Source organism: Acanthaster planci, linkage group LG10 (assembly GCF_054643075.1).
Source record: "Acanthaster planci isolate LZ-2023a linkage group LG10, COTS_SCS, whole genome shotgun sequence".
Classification (NCBI taxonomy): Eukaryota; Metazoa; Echinodermata; class Asteroidea; order Valvatida; family Acanthasteridae; genus Acanthaster; species Acanthaster planci.
The window spans coordinates 382,144-401,139 of NC_141786.1; the positions used below are offsets into that span (position 1 = coordinate 382,144).

At 37.6% G+C, this 18,996-nt stretch overlaps 1 protein-coding gene across 4 annotated transcripts in view; it reads left to right on the top strand.

The window, feature by feature from the left end:
• The window catches only part of LOC110990617 (uncharacterized), a 271,293-nt gene that overhangs the window by 15,757 nt on the left and 236,540 nt on the right, over positions 1–18,996 (top strand). For 2 of the 4 annotated variants that reach the window (XM_087142130.1, XM_087142129.1), the window contains exon 5: positions 5,523–5,591. In XM_087142130.1, coding sequence (XP_086998256.1) covers positions 5,523–5,591 — 69 coding nt within the window. Of the gene's footprint in view, positions 1–5,522; positions 5,592–6,602; positions 6,831–8,695; positions 8,729–11,836; positions 11,984–12,724; positions 15,098–18,996 lie in introns of those variants that run through there. The other 2 variants (XM_087142131.1, XM_087142132.1) reach the window with 2 other exon arrangements.

An 18,996-nucleotide genomic window follows, 5' to 3' on the forward strand; every position in this document is an offset into this window, starting at 1 on the left:
AAGACATGTATTGTCAACCTTTTCTCACTTGACCGTTGTGATTGGTCATTGTTCTCATTTAAAAACACATTTGGTGGGGTGATTAACCCTAACACTCCCAAATCCTCCAATTTCAATACGATTTTACATACACCCTAGGGGGTTAGGGTAAATATGTGTACAATGTGACGTCAGAATTTTTTCTTTGTAACTCAGTCAATACTTTACTTGGTGATGTAGTCTGTTTTAGAGATCTAACACACTGTGAGTCTTGAGTTGTTTTTACATTTTTTACGTTTGTTTTTATTTGTGACAAGCCAAACATTCCTTCATATAAGAACCCTGCCAAAGTGAATAATAGCCCACTGAATTAATAAATGTATACACACACCACCGTGATCTGATATATGAAGAGCTGACTCAAGAAGCTTTTTGTTACTTTGAATTTGTAAAAAATAACACAGGCTGGGGAAGTACTGTGAACAAAATAGTACAAAGAAAATTACAATATGTTGACTGTGGTTCAGTTTTTGTCATTACTTTGTTTTTTTGCAAGAATAACCTTGTACCAAGTCCAACGGGTTTTGGATTAAAGACCAGAAGGAACAAAAACGAAATATTGAAATATGCAGAAAAATATGAAGAGTTTTCACGCTCGGGGAGAGCCAAATCAGACCCTGCCAAAACTTAAGCTTCAACATGGTTGTAACAAGTATAGTATGCAAGTATAAGCATCATCTTTTTTCTTTCGTGGTTTTTTTTTGTTGTTTTTTTTGAGAAACGGGCTTTAATTTTGTTCGCTGTAATCCTCCAGCTTCTTTGTGGTGACTATCAGTAAGCTTCATTGTGTAATTAATAAACTAAGTGTTGGAGTTGGAGTGTTGGATGACAAATATCAGTCAACTGGGATTCCTGTCCCACGTGGGATTTCATCTCAATTTTGATCCCACCTTTTACTTGCAAATGACAGCATTTTGAATTCCACTATATACCTGGAAGTGGGATCCCACATTGAACTGGGGTCCCCCAACTGGGATCCCACTTTTTTGCTTGCAACTGGGATCCCACCTTAACTGGGATCCCACTACAATCCCACCTGGAAAATGGAAACCCACTTTTATTCAGCTTTTCATCCCGCTGGAATGGCGGTATCCCGGTGGGACAGACTTTTCCCTCTGGGATGTCACTGGGATCCCACTTTCGTCTCAGTCACTTTTTTTTCTGGGGAAGCTTTAAGATGATGATAACACCTAAAATATGTGAATAGTTGATGAAATTAAAAAAACAAAACAAAACAAAACAAAACAAAAGAAACGATTTTTGAGCGTTGCACTACGTACGTTTTACCGCGTACATTATACTCATCATTAACAATACACTCATCTGCAGTACCGTCAAAATGACTTCCTTCTCGAGAAGGTTACATGTATATACAATGTATTGTTTAATTGATTTTGAAAGAAATGGCAGCCAGCTTTTTTTAAGTTCAAATTATCCAGCTGTCACAGTTGACATGCTTGGGCTAAAGGTACATATTTAGTACGAGTACATGTACATTTATTTAGAAGTAATGGGTGAGGAGAGTAATGCTGGATTAAGACTTTGCCTTGTCTGTTTAAAAAAGAAATTATGTTCACCCTTTCTTCGGTACATGTATTTTGCAATGTATTATGCATGTATTATGCTTAGATCAGGTGGTGTTTGAATAGGGAGAATATCTCTGCAATATGTTTGTTGACCAGGTAAGGCTGTTTGCAGAAGCCTGAAAAAAATTATGCATGGATGGAAGACGTATTTAAGTTATTCACTGGAACCCTCTTTTGTTTCTGTATTTTAGAGGTTATGTGTATTGCCGGTTCTCGTGACAAAAAGTATATCTGTTTATTATGTTGTCAGTATTTCATGTTCCAATAAAGATTTTTTTAAGTTAAATAGTTTGTAACATTAAATGTCGGAAATTATTGCTAACTAATAAAAATTCACAAACAAAATGCTCAGTGCCCATTTAGTTGTTATTTTGGCTACGAGAAAATATGACTTTAGTTTGTAAAATGCATTCCAATTTGATATTGAAGGAAGTTGATGATGTGCGTGTTCTTTGATACAAACATACACTGTGAAGGCATAAGAGGAAGAGAGTTTGGTTCCCTTCAGACAGTTGGTTCTACCAATTAGCAAGTCTGAAATGGTTGTAATCATGCCATAAGAACCAGGTGCCATGCCATCCTTTTCTGTTGCCTCCTTGCACTTTATATTTACATATGGCTGCATATACTGAAGCTCATTTTAATCTGCAGTACGAGAGAATACAACAAGAAATTTTGTTTGCCGTCGGTTAATCACCCCTGTGAACTGTAGTCAGGGCAACTAGCCATTACAGGAGCTTCCACATTAATTAGGTATCAACATGGACATAGACATTTATGTAGTTGCTACAGAACAGAAGTAAGGCACATTATACAATCTTGCCAACCAATCCCTAAAAAAGGAGAAATACATTACTCCTCATGAGCTGTTTTTTAATGCGTGTCACACAATGTTTTGAAAATAATTCACATTATACCCTGACAGTGGATGCGGAGGAAGCCTTGATAGAAATCCTGTATGAAACATGTTTTAAGGGAGACCTTAAAAATCAATTTACCTGCCGTTATTATCTACATGTACTCTTGAAATACAAAAGTTTTGTCCTTTGACCTAATTTTTACATTAAAAAATGTGTATATGTGTATACACATGGACATGTATATAAACCCTAGCGAGACAGCCAGTACATATCTGTAAATTGTAGGTGTGTTCAGTCAGGTTAACTCCCGTGTAGACGTAGGCTTTCCTGGTGTGGTTTTGACTCCATTGTTTCTAAACCGAAATTTGTTAGTAATAGGGCTAATGTGGATGTTGAACATGTAATGAATAATAAAAGAATGGTCTTACAAAGATTGTTCTATGTGCTTGTAATCAGCATCTGGCTTTTCTGCTTAGCATGTTTCACTTTCAAACAATATTTTTTAAGGATATAAATCCACCCATGACGTGTTTTAACTGGACTAACTCTTTATCTTTATATGAAGTCCATTATTTATCTTTTATCGGACTCTATTTGCCCTTGGGGAAGCCGCTTATTTCCTGGCACGAAAACTGAACAATCCCTATGGGTCTGCGTGCGTCAGGTTTACGAGAAAAGGGATCAGCGCAAAATGTACATGTAATTTCGTTACATCTGAACACAATTTTCGGAACCGAGTCCTTTTTCCATTCGTCGATACATGCATATTTCCTGGCGACGCAATATGTATTATCCGCGTGGAGCGCACAGCAAACCAGAGCCGGTTTCAAAGGCCTGTGTGTTTAGCATAATATATCAACAACGCCCTGTCTGGGTAGAACGAAGGGACTTCCCCTTTATCGGTGATGCCACTCCGTAGACTGGCTTCCAACCGCAACAAATTTATTGTAATGGAAAGGTCGGAATCAGACCTCTCAAAAAGGTCAAGGGTGATTTGGTTTCTCATAGAAATGGTGAGCGGTGTATTGTGTTGTGGCTGCGACAACTTTATGTTGCAGTCTTTTGTGTGTATTCCCTAGCTGGCCAAGTGCCAAGCCAATCTGCATTCACGCACCTTGCCTACACGTATGGTGTACATGTATGCATGTAGGTATGCATGATAAATCGCCAAGGCCTCTACAAGTATACGGATGTGAAACCAAAAAAAAAAACACACACACACACACTTAGAAATAGCCCCTAATGGAGTACGAAACGACAAGAAAACTGATTTATATTGCAAACAAGGACGTGATGTTAGCAAGGTTTTACCAGAACAAAACTAGGAAATAGTCCAGTGGGAAACCTCATGCATTTGCAGGATTTTCCCTTATTCTGTGTTATCCCTGTGTTATCATTTGGATCGAAAGCTATTTACAGCCCTTGAGACACCAACCTTTTCAAGACAACCGTTCTTCCCGTCTCATATTGATGTGAATATTATATGTATCTTAGTTTCATATAATATAGTCGTATGTAAACATAGTGATTGTCCATCTTCAGAAATATATTGTTGTCAGGATAGCAAATGAATAGAAGAGATAAACATAGCAAATGAAGTATGTTTAGTCCAAGTGTGGGAATGGTTGTCTCTACGATTTACGTTCTACTGAGAAGTGGAATGCTGCAAAGTACTTTATATTTCTTTTTCCGGTGGGGGAACCCTCCCCCAATCCCCTTGCGACGTCCATGGCTGTAGAACGTAATTATTATAGGTTTTTAGCCACAGGAACACATTTTTTTTGTACTGGCCCAAACATTTTAATGTCATGAAATCTCTGTGTGGTCGTCATGACCAAATGTCTGGCCTCCGGAGTTGTAAAGACTGGAGTCAGTGACTCGAATCCGACTCGAGTCCCAATATTTGGCGACTCGCCTCGACTTGTGTCAGGATGGATAATTTACTCGACTCGATTCACTGCTAGCAACTGACTTGACTCTAGTGAAAATTAATAGGGCTCGAGTCCAAAACGTAACGTCTTTACGGCCACATGTAGTATCCCGGGGGGGAATTTTTGTAAAATGCCAAGGGGAAAATTTTTAAAATGCTAAAATAATCCCCCCTTGTTTTTATAGTTTGTGTTCAGTTATTGGTGACTCGAATTGACTCGGGTTAAATACTTGACGGACTCGACTCAAGTCACTACGTTTCAATGACTCAACTTGAGTTACAAAACTAGGGACTAGCTCTGGCCTGTTCGTTTACTGTGACTTCGTATAGACTGTAATTCTCATCTACATAACGCGAAAAATGGTTTTTATGGCATGTACGCTACTACGCTTACACTACGGATATTGATTCTAAGCAGTTATTTATTTAAGCGTTAATAATTGTATGACATTGATCACAACATTGATTTATCTGGACCCTTTTTTTAATTTGTAATGATGGTACAAGTTTATCAGATATGAGGTAAGCATTTTATATGCCAGCGTTAAAAACAGCCCTTCAAAGCGACTCTGCTTAAAATATCAGGGATGTTATGCAGTTGATAATCCGAAGCCCAGTTTCTGAAGGTGCACCAGGTGTACCACATAGTGTGCATTTGGGGACGATTTCAGTTGATCATTAACGTAACTGTGGTGATAACCTGATTTTATTAATAACGCGTACATTTATTCGTATATCTTGCCTCTGCTAGTTGACTACACAGCTCATTATTGGACTTGTCAAGATGTTATAATTATTATCATCTCATGCATGTGATGGTATCTGTTGTTCAGGTGAAACAATGGTTGAATGGCCTACATTCGAAGGCACTGTCTGGCCAAGCACCCTTAAAGTGTAGGTCGTCTCATTCACACATGTATGAGTTAATACTCGCAATGCTGCGTGGATGATGGCCAATTCCTTTTTGACTGTTTACGACTGAGACGTGGCTTTGCTGAATTCTCTTGGGAACAATTATTGCAGCTTAGAAAAAATGTTGAAGTTTGCGTTTGCTAATTGAGACGCTTTAACAGCATTGTTATATATCTGTCTTGCATGAACTGACAGCTTCTACAACACCAGCATCAACCACTGAATACGGTATCACCAGTGATTTTGGTTCTGATACAACAAAAGGTAAACCTCACGGCCGTCCTGGCTTCGAATGACGAATCCCATTCCATTTTCATTAACCACTATCCTGCTGCTGCGTTGATTGTACATATCGTTAACATAAGGTGCTTGTGTACCTCCATCCACAAAAAACCTCATAGCAGCCATTTGCCATTTTTTAATTTTTATTATTTTGTTTTTGAAATTTTTCAGTGGATCAAGCAGTAAATACCAACTTACCGATGGCCATCTCTACAATATTGCATTAAATAAAAGTCGAAAGACGTCTTTTACCTAAAATATCTGAATTTTTGTTTTGTGTTTATTAAAACAAATGCCCCCACTCATCTCACCAAAGAGAGTATTAAGTAAATTTTTTACAGTCTTTCTCCCATGACAACCGTGACGTCTAGCTTCCAGTGTCTGTGTATCTACATCCAGTGCTTCCATGATATCACCCGTCAAAGTCACTTTCTTTAATTGACGTCTTTTCAACTACTGTAATTTTACGAAGCAAACTAAACAACAAAATCATGCAGGTTTTGTCTGTCCAGTTTTTAGCAGGTGTCGCACTAAATAGACCTAAAACATAAGGACGCCACGCTTTGTTTACACGCGAGCCTTCCTGTGACAGTGAGATTGGATGCGATCCATCGAGCTCCAATTGGAAAGTGAAATTGTAATCAAAGCCTAATGTCATTATGTTTCAAGTCTGTTGGAATTGGATGCTGTATAGACTACATGTACATGCATGTATATGTACGCTGCACGCCCCCAGTGAAAAAACTTGTATTAAGTTTCTCGTCAGTGCTACCTTCATCTTCGCTTTTGTGATAAGCAAACCAGTAAACCTTTACATTTTGCTGGATTTGTGGTAAAATATTTACATATAACTTTATTGACGGACATGGAATTGACTTCGTTTCCGGCCATACCCACATTTTGATGACACCAAGTGCAGGTTTCACTTCGTGTACCAGCACAGGGCCTACTGCTCTTGACATTGTCATGACACACAGGCTTGTTCTTTAACAGAGGTGTCAACTACAGGAGCCTCTACGACTGTGGTGTCCACTAGTACTGACCCACCAACTCCAAGGTCAACCACATGGATGTTGAGCGGTGGTACTGATCAATTTAGTACAAAGCCCACTATGCCGCTGGTGACCACTGGTACTGGTCCGGGGACCTCAGGGCCCACACCAATTCTTACTTCAACACCAACCCCAATACTTACTACTGATGACGTGGATAGAGGAGGGTGTAAATATCCATATCACTATATTTGCCATTTCAGTTTCTTTTGAATTTTCAGTGTCGCTGTGTGAACTTCGGAAGCTGTTTTCACCCATGGTGTCATGGTGCACGCTTTCTTGTTAAACCAGTTTTGTGGACTCATGCATTCGTCGCCAAGCTTTGAAATCTTTTGAGGAGCTAGGATGGCTAGCTGCATTGTTGCATAAATAAAAGTGAAATTTCCTTCCATTTTGTGTTGTCTTCACCTTGGTGCTATTGTTGCGATTTAACATTCCCGCAAACTTTCCTGCGTATACGTGTTTACCTCTCCTAGATCTCTCCCAGTACAGTTCATATGGTATGTTGCAATTGATGCTGGTAAATTTGATCTTGATCTTATCAAAGAATAGTTACAGCGGCATATTGGATTACTAACAGTGTGATTATCTGGTCGTCAGTGTCCTGTCTTCATTTACTCATATTGAATTCCGCCATAATCTTTCTCTTGTGGTCGCTGTTGCACGTGCCACTACAAGCTCAGTCGATACGAAATACAATGCTCTGCACAGCTTTGAAAATATATGTTCCTCGATATTGTTTCTGCACGAACTTCATTGCAGAACTGTTGTAATTTGTGTCAAATCTATTTCCTCAGAGTATTGCTTCTTTGATAACATGCAAAGGTACTTTCTGCGTATTCTTTGTAAAAGTTCCCATGATGTAAAGGTTCCTTGCTGTATGATATGATTGAAAATGAAATAGTAAGATTGTTATCTTAGTTTGGCACATAGTAAGCGGGTTGATATGTGAACTGCAAGGCTCCGTCAAGGAAGTTAGCAATCAGCTAGTGGCTTCATGCTCGACAGACGAAACCGGAAGCGGTTCACTACATATTTTCTTTGAGACCCGACTCTCAATAGCATACAGATAATCTATTTTATGCACACTTAACCATTCAGCAACCACTTCATAATCAACAATCAGCAAAAGTCTTATACATACATGTACATGTACACGTACATGTACATTCCAGGATTTCTTCCGTTAATGTCACCGTGCTGCTTTGCTCATTGCTTCAATGTTCCAAGAATCCAAAATTTGTATTCAAAATGCCTAGGAATTATATATAGATGTATTATGCAGATCAGCCAATTCATGCCCTTTCAATGATAGAATCGTCGCTTGTTGTCATGATTCCAGAATTTTATTCCAGATTCATGACTCACATTCAGTATATTATTGATAGTTTAATTTGAGGTCATGCTTGGAAAATGTGGGGTAAATCTTCAGAGGTGTTAATGGTTCTTGTTTGTATTGTATTTTGCGATGGAAATCTAATCATTCGGTTAATTTCTTGCGATTCTGAAAACCGGAAAAGTTCAAAGTTTTTCAAAACGAACCACGCAGGCACACGAAGGTCTGCAACTCGTTTCCGAAGACTCGTAAATGGTGAGTCCTTTAAATCCTTTTTATTGAGGTTAAGTCACTTAAAGCAATTCCTCAGAATGCTGGAGGATTCAGCAAGTCTTTAATATGTATGCACATTGTTACGAAAGAAGTTGAATAAATGAAGTATTAACTACATGTGTTTTTCATTTTTCATTGAGTGGAATGTTCTTTAATCATGTAGTGGCAGGCGAAGAATTAGGCTTAGAAGAATACATTTTGATGAAGCTGCAACTGCAGCTTATATATCCAAAACCCACTTCTAACAGAGTTTTCTTGCCATGGCCAAATAAAACGACACTTTCATAATTTATTAATGCTGTTAATATCTTGGTAATCTGCGAAATCAAATACAATAATTGGAAATCAAATCTGCAAACTCGTCAAAGGTGTTCATTGTAACTGAAATCGTATTGAACACTTTTCCATTTATTCTGTAATTGCAGATTTTGGTACAACGGGAACAAAAGGGGAATTAGGTGAGTAAACACCTGACATCAAACTCACCATTAACTTACCAAGAAAACAAATATGAGGGTATAAAACCAATTGCTTTATCATTTGTAATCTGCTTAAAATTGGGTGGGTTTAGTTTAATCCATTCGTTCAGTGTTATACTCCGTTGTGAATGTTTGAGACATTTACAAAGATATAAAGAAGATTGATTAGTAGTCAGATATGATGATCACTTTTCCTGAAAGTAAACATGTCCGTACTCGTATTGAAACGTTGTTCCCAACGGTTGGTCAAATTATCCAATATTGACCTAATAATGAAATACCAACGAAATTAGTTATTAAAGAAAAATGCCAAACTCATTCGGCGTCTTATCAAATCTCCGAATGATCGTTAACCTTTCTCGAGAAATGTTCTGTAAACGTCTGAAGTGTAACATTGAATGAATGGATTTAAATTATATTCAAGCATTGTAAACTGTTTTAGTGCAAACTGGTAAAGAACAAGGCTTTCTGGAAGGTGAATATGTGCCCTTACTACTAAAATCTTTATTTTCAAGCTTTGCATGAACTCGTCCGCCGCAAAACTCATTAAAGGGTCTCAAAGAGGTTCATGAAGCTAAACGCAGTGTAAATGCCGAAACGGTATTTCCATTAAAATGGATGCAGGTGGCTCACATTCATGAAAACCCCAACAAAATTTGCTGAATCTGCTACAGGAAAACTATGCGGTATATCGTGTTATACCCAGCGCTCTGTCCTAAAATACATTATGCTTGTAGATCTTGTAAACGCATCACACGTTTATTAATGATGTAAAACAGATGACATTTTGCGTTGTCCGTATGTAATGCAACTACCGGTTCACAAAATACGGGTTCATGCACAAAGTTTGGTTTCATAAATTCATAGTCAAAACATGCGCATCTGCTACATTGTAATCTCAAAGGTCGAGATTATGCCAACCTAGCAACCAAGCGACTTGTTCAAATAAACACTGATAAACATTTTGAACGTGACTGCGCGCGCCATACGTACCCAATAAAATAATCAGGGTGTGGCTGAGGTCGAAAGGTATCGGCAAATATCTATTTTACAGTAAAGGCGACGAGCGCCCTCTGTGTACCGCATGAGGATAATTACTGGTCTAAAACTCAGTACTTTTTATTGTATTTTGAATAGTGTGAACATCTTTTCTTTGCATTTTCCATGGAAAATCACGTGTTCGTTTTCATTAGCAAATATTTGCTCCAGTGGAAGAAACCGAATAGCACAATAAACTCACAAAATTTTCACACAATACCAAATCGCGCTGCCCAGAATTACATTCATACTAATCTGCCTCAAAACACTTGCAATCACCTTCATCAAGTCAGACCATTCCGTAATCATTGTAGGCGGATATCCAGTCTGTGTCCTTTTAGATGCCCAGATATTCACCTGGTAGGAGAAAGGCAGTTGCAAGTAGGGCAAAATAAGTTTTTGTTACAACCTGTTTTATAGCTGCTCTTAATTCTATGATTGACAGGCTGAAACCACTGAGCCATACTACATGTCAGGTGTTTACTCGTCTTTGTTTCCGTATGTGACAGAAATGCTATTGTTAACATTCTTTATTTGAACTCGAAGTAACAACCACTGAAGCGACCCACTTTTTAATCAATATTTATAAATAAGTTTTGCAGTATAAACTGTAGGTACGAATCACATTTTTGATTTGATAAGTTTGGCCTTTTGACCTTTTTACGGATGGCTCAACGATTGGATCGGAACACAGACAAGTTAATGTAGAAATCAAACAGTTTGTCCACATCCACAACCTGTTATAATTGTCATTAAATTTTATTCCATTGTATTTCAATTTTTTTCATTTTGTGCCATGTTCATGCTATCGTTTGACACCAAAATACTTCAGGTTGTTTTAAAACAGGCAAACTAGAAACAGAAAATTAAGAAGTGAAAAAGGTGGATCGTATTTTCTTTTGGATGCCGAATGTTTACTTCATTGCCATATTGTTTGGCGACTTGCAATACGCCCGACTCTCGATTCAGACGTCTTTTGTCTTTATTTGGCCAAAGCTTAAAGATAACACCTAAAAGATGATATTAGTTGATGAAATTCTTGAGCGTTGCACTACGTTTTATCGCGTACCTTATACCCATCATTAACATTACACTCATCTGCAGTACCGTCATAATGACTTCCATCTGGGGGTGTATTTCTTGGACTACATTTTGCCTATTCTTGCTGTCTGAGAGTGTTTTCTCAAAGTCAGTAACGCTGTAATGGCTTTGTAATTGCTAGTATGTACATTTTCAAGATATTTCTGTACTTGATCGGATCTGTGTGCCTAACTTACCGAAATCTGTGAATGGTTGTAATTAATTTCTTTGTTCATCTTTATAATTATTCATAAGCACCTAGTCAGTTTCCCTGTATGATTTGTTTCTTAATCTATAAATGTTAAGGAAGGATCCCTGAAAGGAACTTCGGTGTAAATTGCTGATAATCTTTGATTCCTGTTCTTTGTAATGCGTGCTTTCTCATTTGTTCATCTTTGGGTTTGTTTATTTTTCTTCGTAATCCCTCAAAAGCTTTCTTGCTGCATCTCTGAGTTTTTACGTGAAATCTCTGACGGACTCCAGTGATTTTTTTATTAATTTCCTTTCTTAGATTCTTTAGTAAATGCGTATACATTTCCATGTTGTGCTGCCTATCAGCCACCTCATGCTAACCATATGTGTTAACAGTTCGTTCTTGCAAGCAGCATGTTCATGTTAGAAACATATTTCAGTTCTTATATGTGTTGTTTTCTTTTCCAAGCACTGAAAACTATAAGTTTTGTTTTCTCCTGGCAGTTTATTCAGTCGATAAATTGTGTTCGGGTGAGGAAAAATAACAGCTCGGATTTTGGAGGCTGGAAGTTGGTGATATAAATGCATTGCTCATCTTTTGAGAGAAATCAAATTGTATCAGAGCAATATTTCGGTCTGAAAAGCATGTAACTTCCGTGTTCAGGATTGAGGGAAGGGAAAACGCGGGGGGGGTCAAGCAATAAGAAAGAGGGAGCTTGTTTTATTCCAAGGAAACATCCAAGTGATTTCTTTGTTTCATTTACTGTCTATTTGCAGCCAGTGATGGACTTACAACAGGACAAATTGTTGGAATTAGCGTTGGAGCAGTTGCCTTGGTAGCAATTCTTCTTGTCCTCACTCTCTGCATTTTTTGCCGAGAAAGTCTTAGCCAACAGTGTTCTTGTCTACAATGCAAGTCCTCAGGTGATTTTTTGAATATTTTTTGAGGAAAAAAAACAGGTAAACATGTCTTAATCGTTAAGACATATCTTCCTCCAGCGGTTTTGGTTATGTATTGACCTCTAGGCGAAATCTAGTTTGAACAACTTAATGGTCATTCTTTTAGGAATATTTCCGAGGTATTCTTTTAAAGTGGAAAAACATAAATGTTCAAGATGCATGTAGAAAGAAAGTTTCGTATAACTGACCTAAATAATTTGCAGTTCTTTGAATACAGAAAATGGAGTCCCTACAATATTCCCGGGTCTCATTACTTGATGGACAAGCGTATTGTAATATGTTTGTGTGCATAACCAATAGGTGGAACTTGTAGGCTGTGTGCATGAGGTAAATCTCTCTTTTGTCCGTATTGATTTTTGTATTGCATCTCGCTGGCGAAAATTGCCTCAGATTTCTGTTCAATTACCAACATAAATTCGGTTAATCGAAAAGGCTAATTCGGTGACTCCGTGAAACCTGCGGTATTATGTTGGAATGTTTCTAATAACAAAGGCGTCACCAAATTAGCACATATGATTTGCTACTTTGCCATTCTCTCAATACGACTGTTAAAAAAAAACTGAATCAGATGTATTTTGTATAAAGTTCACAATAGACCTGTTTTGGACCGTAATTAAATTTCAAATCTACACTAATTAAATGGGTCATTATCTGGATATTGCGAATTAAAAAAACGTTATTAATTTCTTGCATCTGTTCTTTTAGTTAACCCAGAGAAGGAAGGTGGTACACCTGACAAAGAAGCACTGGAACTCAATGGAGGTTCGACCTCCAACAAGGAGAAGGAAGAGGGATAAGTTACATGCTGAGTATATTGTAAAACACAGTTTCATTTTATTTCAGTTGTTAAATTGTTTGTGTTTCCTTCGCTGTGCTGTCTTTTGAAAGTCTCACTTTAAGCTGTTTTGTATTCTTCAAATTCAACTTTGAAAGTCGTCAATATTTTCTCAAAGTGGTGGTAATTTGAAAAAGTTTGGATTTATTCAGTACATAGCCTTGGACCTTTGTAAGAAGTAGTAATTCATGTGATTTAATACTGCAAAAGTATAAGATGAACTGCTTTCAGTTACTTAAGCCAGTGTTCGTGACTACAGTGGGCGCAGTTTATCCTGCGTTGCATTTTTTGAGAATATTTACATGTATGTATTGGTAATACGATTCAGTTGCGCATTTGCTACGACTGGCTCTGTGCACACCTTTGAAAGTCACTGCGCTGTGTAGGAGTCTTTAAACTTTAACTTTTGCAGTGGACTCTTTGGCAATCTGCTAAATCACCAATTTTATTGGTCCAAATAGTACTCAGAATCACATTTTATTAATTTGCTACCCACTGAAACGAACCCTGGTATTTGCCACGACGTCGTTGCCACAAAGCAGTTTCCATTCATTTTGTCCTTACAAAAAGCTCTTAAAGAAAACTGTAACATCCCGAAGAGTTTGAGAAAAAAAACGATATGTAGATATGTTTAATTTTTGTAAATTTTTATGGGCCACTCCCACACTGTTTTACTGTTGGACCAATTTATGTTCATGAATGCATAATTATAAACAAGGTTACATCTATTTGGAGTGCATAATCGCGTTAAGTGCTTTAATAAACTTGGAACTTAAACATGTATTGCATGCATGTGAGCACGGGCAGCGTGTGCAGCGTAACTCCAATTAGAGAGCACCTGTATATTAAGGAAAAACTTTTTCTATCTGATCAAATAAATATAGAAGTCTCCAAATCGGATGCAGTATCACTTGCGTACCTGCCAACCTGTCGTACTCCTTCCTGAGGTCAGGCATCACTATATGTATATTAGAATTTTAAATGAACTGAGGGCTCATTTAAACACCATGTAGCCATTGTTTGTAGCAATTGTTTGACATGCACAAGGGTTTATCGACTACAAGCACAGGGAGAGGGTTTCCTCGTTTTCTCTGTTTTCTTTGAATGACGCGGTATGCATTCTGAATTCTCATCTTGGCATGAACTGAAAAAAGCGTTAAGCTTGTTATATTTGAGCTTTGAAATCAATTTATATTGCATTCGATTGAATACTTCAATATTTATTTGAACAGATACAAATCAGAGAAAAACGTTTTTCGTTAGAGGTGCTCTTGATCAATCGTATTCTCTGTCGTGCGGTTAAGCAGATGCAGAGTACACAATACGGGCGTTTCACAATAGTGTGCCTCCAAGAGTTTGTAACGCGTTGGCCAACCACATTCAACCACGAAATCTGTCGACCCGACGCGCGTTTGGGAATGGTCGACACATTTCGCGCACTGTGATTGGTCAATGCGTTGCAAACTCTTGGAGGCGCCCTATTGTGAATCGACCGTATTCACAAACGGGGGGAGGGGGAATGGGGGGATTTGGTGCACCAGGCTGCTCTAGCCGAGTAGTAGTTGATGAACTAGCACAGATAGACTTATTCAATATATGTATGGTTGTTCAGCATATAAATAAACTTAACGTGTGTAAATATCTACTATATTATTACGAGGGCTACAGGACACAGAAATTTTCCTAACGTTTAGGCGTTTTGAATTACCATATTCATTGCCAAGTACCCATAAAGTGTCATGACATCACTGTACTACTTTTTTTGGACATCCCATGAGTCCTTGAAGAAATCCTCAATTTTTGCAATCATAAATGATACCACCGACCGTTTACGGAAAAACTAATTTAATATTTATGATGATATAGTTTATTCTGTATTATGTTATTGCCACACTAGTTGCTGAAATATCCGAAGCCTAATTGTCTGAAGTTGTTATCATTTCGGTATCAGTTTATTTTGAAAATTGCCATTTAAATACACGCATATATCAGATTATTTGTGAGATGTTTTACCAAAATTAAGATAAAACTACCTTAAAATGAATTTTGCTGTGTTAATTTCTTGCCGATATTACTCAGATATAATTAGTTTTAATTACGATTTCATTTTGAAAAGCAAAATCATTTACATCTCATCGTTACACAAAACTTGTACTCGTATTAGTATTTCAAAAGCAGCTGTATGAACTTCCGTCCTGTCAGTTCTGTTGAGTGCATTAAACATTTTTGTTAAAATCCTATTAGGAGCATATCAAAGTGGAGTTTAATTCAAGACAGGGCTCTGTATGAAGTGTATGTGGCTTGTGAGGCACGTATTTTTGAGGCAAAAGCTTGAGGACTTCGTAGAGATAATAATAGGCTAATGTGATACCAGAGACATTCAGATGATTTTCTTTAATTCTCAATGAGTAAGTAAACATGTCCTCATCCCCCACCAGCACTGTGTCCCGCTGGGAAAGAACGTGAGTTGCAAGCGCAACCAGTTTTAAAGGTAGTAGCACCTGCCTTTAAAAGGGGTGGCTCTTTCACGAATGAAAACAATTGAAAAAATTGTTAAGGAGCAAAAAGACCCTGTTTACCTCGAAGCTAAAAGTCGAGGGATGTCACGCGTGGCGTTTTCAAAAAACGCTCATAAATCAAAGCATGCCTTGTTCGTATTCACTGATATTTTTGTCTTTTGGATTTTAGGGTTAATACGAAATATCCAATGATTTCCAACTATGCGGTAAAGATATGAATATACACCATGTTGAGGTTCTTTTCGGGTTTGTTGTTTTTAAACTTCGAGTTTTAGTTATGCTGTGAAATAACAATCTAATATATTTGACCTTTCGCTTTTAATATAATTTCTGAAACTCAGATGCTCATGTGTCTACTTGATAGGCATTTTAGTTTAATCAAACTGTATAAGAACAAAAAAATGTAATTAAATAGTTGTTTTGCAGTGTCGTGGCATCTGTCCAGTTTTTGGGATGCGTCAACCATTGAAGGGTCACTTTTCATGTTTAATGTGCAAACTCAGTTTTCGACGCGAACAATTTGCTTTGCCAACTCCGTGTGCAACCGTTGACCATGTGCAAGTGTGGATGATATTTGACTTAATGATATCTAGATCTTAACTTTTCAACTCCTAACCTAATTTAGTTTATTATTCCCGCTGGTGTCTCTGTTGTGACAGGCGGAGTAATTTCAAACTACTATTTACAGGAAATTATTTCCCCAACTATATATTTGTGTTGCAGACATTGCCAGTTTGTTTATTTTTGTTTTGAACTGGTTAATCTTAGCTTTTCTCCAAATTAACCACCCCAATGCCCAAAATAGAGCAGAGGGGATATATTTCATTGACTGAGGTTGATTATACACGGATACATGCATTTATTAAACGTAGGAAAGATTCTTTGCTGTACAGGTTGTGCATGGTATTGTCCGTGCATGGGGAAGGACACAGAAGGATATACAACTCTGGCACAGCATCGCCACCCGGTCAGACGAACAATAGTAAACATTCCAAAAATGTCTGATTGCTGCCTGCAGCTTAGCTGGACAAATGGGACCAGTAATATCGTAACAATATTTGAGGTGTTTTCTTCTGAATTAACTACAACTTATCGCAGTGACCAGGAAACAGGAGGAAAAAAATATCTAACATTAGATTTACTTTTGCCATTTGGAATAATTTTTTAAAGATTTTGATGCACCTTTCCATTATCCATGCAGGTGTTTGTAATTTTATTCTGTCACTCCAAAACATCAGTTTTCAAAGTCTTTGTACGAGTTTGTCTTGGACTGGCCAACACCATGTTGAACACCACAGGACAGTCAAGTTCACGAAAAACAAAATGCGCTGTTTCATCACAGGGAGTGATCGTGAGATCCCATAAAATACCTTTTTGTAGAAATGCTGTAATAAAAATAACTCAAATGAAACTCAAAATCTTACAAACAGCCTGGCTATTTATTCCCAAAAGAAGTACGGATACACATGAGTACGTGTATATGTATACCTTCTGTGCATATCCCCGCTAACAAAAGCACTGACCTGGAAGATGGCTACCGTGCATAACCTCGATTGTGTGGGTTGTCTATTTACACTCAGAGAGATCTTGATTCAATTTGACGTGTATTAATGCTATCCTTTCAATGGTGAGGTTATGATGGTATAACATGCTTTTGGAAAAAGTGAAACAATAAACATCACGATGATAAATCGCCTTAATCTCACGTAATCTCATGTAAGAATAACTCTTGTTCATTTAATGTTGTCATTGAACAACATTTGTAGGAGAAATCAAAACTCCTGATTTGAACCTGGTTTCTGTTTTGAATTTCGGATCAGAAAGGGTAAAACACGTCTGTGAAACGATTAATACTACATATCCCTCTTGGTCGAATGTGTGCAAACTGTCAAAAGTACAGTACCTTTAAAAGTCCTCAATCCGTCAATTTCAATATGATTTTACGCACACCTAAAGGTGGTTAAGGTTGAAGTTGTGCGTATAAGCTTTTCAAATAAATCATAGCTATACATTGAAATTATGTCAAAACATCCGATAATGCAGGTAGGTGTGTTCAGCTGTCACCTTTTTTGTAATAAGGAAAGGTGCGGTAACAGAAAGCAATATATGTAGTGTGGGTTTTTATCATTTCAAGGCCTTTGCGAAATCTTGTATCAAAGGCTTGATCGAGATCATTACTGAATGCAAATATGTTGACAGCTGCATGCTGCGAGCAGACTTTACCGTAATCCCGGATGTCCTTTTTGTGCATTTTCGCATTTGATGCAGCCATATCCAATGAAGCCCGCCTCACAGAGCTTCTCATTAACTGCTACTTTGGCCCAAGTTCAAACACGGATGTTAACTTGCGTGATGAAGTACCTTTTTATTATTTCCACCTGTTTCCGTGTAAGGATAAAACAAGCAGAAGAAAGGAGGAAAACTACAAGAATATTGAACCATTTGGAAACAATACAAAGTAAAAATAAGACGACACGAATGAAACGACACTGACCCCTCCATGCACTGAGCGTTTATCGCAATGTTTGTTGCCGGGGTTGCAAAATTCTTAAGTTCAGACACGAGACTCTGAATCCCCTCAAAAATCGGTGCAAATATAAGTTACATAAATGTACTCTTTATGTGCAGACAGGAACGGTTTCTTTTTGTTTTGTTTTTGGTGAACCTACTTTGATTCTGATAATTTTGTATTCACAGAACCTCCCTCTTCCACTGATCCACCCAACGGATTATCAGTCGGAGCGATAGTAGGCATTGCTATTGGCTGTGTGGTCTTTGTTGTCGTCATGATCGGCATTTTCACCTACTGCTGCTGCAAGAAACAAGAGAAACAGAAACGCAAAGACGACATGACTATGGGAAAGCCAGGTAAACATGTAATACAATATATTTGGTTGGAACGTACAAATTGGCGAAGACACAACCGATTGGTAATGTTGAGGTTGCGCATCCGTGTTTGCAGATTGCCGGGTTTCAGCAGAGATATATACAATTAGGAGTGCACTTTAGTTGTTGGAGGCTGTGATGACGATTACACGAAAATTTCTTAATCACTCTTATGAGAAACGTTTAAGCTTTTCTTCAATGAAAGTTATTTATAATCTAAGGGACCTTTGAAATTTTTCAGGACAGAAAGCATTTCGACAAATTTGAACGTATGTAGAAATTGTACATTATTCTTTTTGAAAAAAAAATAAAAGGAATGTGTGTGGTGACAAGTCTTTGCGCTTTTTATAATTTGGTTAAAATATCTTTTCTTTATGTAGAAAACCTTTGAAGAGCGTAATTGAGTTGAAACGGTAAGGATCAATACCATACCAGTGCATGAAAAACAAGGGTCATGTTTTTTGTTGACTTCTAATTTCTTTTCTTGTCATTTTTATATCGGTTCTTTGTTGGTGGAATGACTGACTTTTTTGTTTTGCATCCTTGCGGCTTCGTGCACAACTAATGCAGAGCTAGCGAGAAGAGCGCGAATCATGTCTAACTGCTTTGAAGAGAAGCACCCCCTCATCGACTTAAAATTAGTATTGTTGTTGGGAGTGTTCATTATATATGTTGGTTGCAGTACGACCTTAACAAATCCATTTCATAGTCATTTTGAGCCAGCAAATTGTATAGTT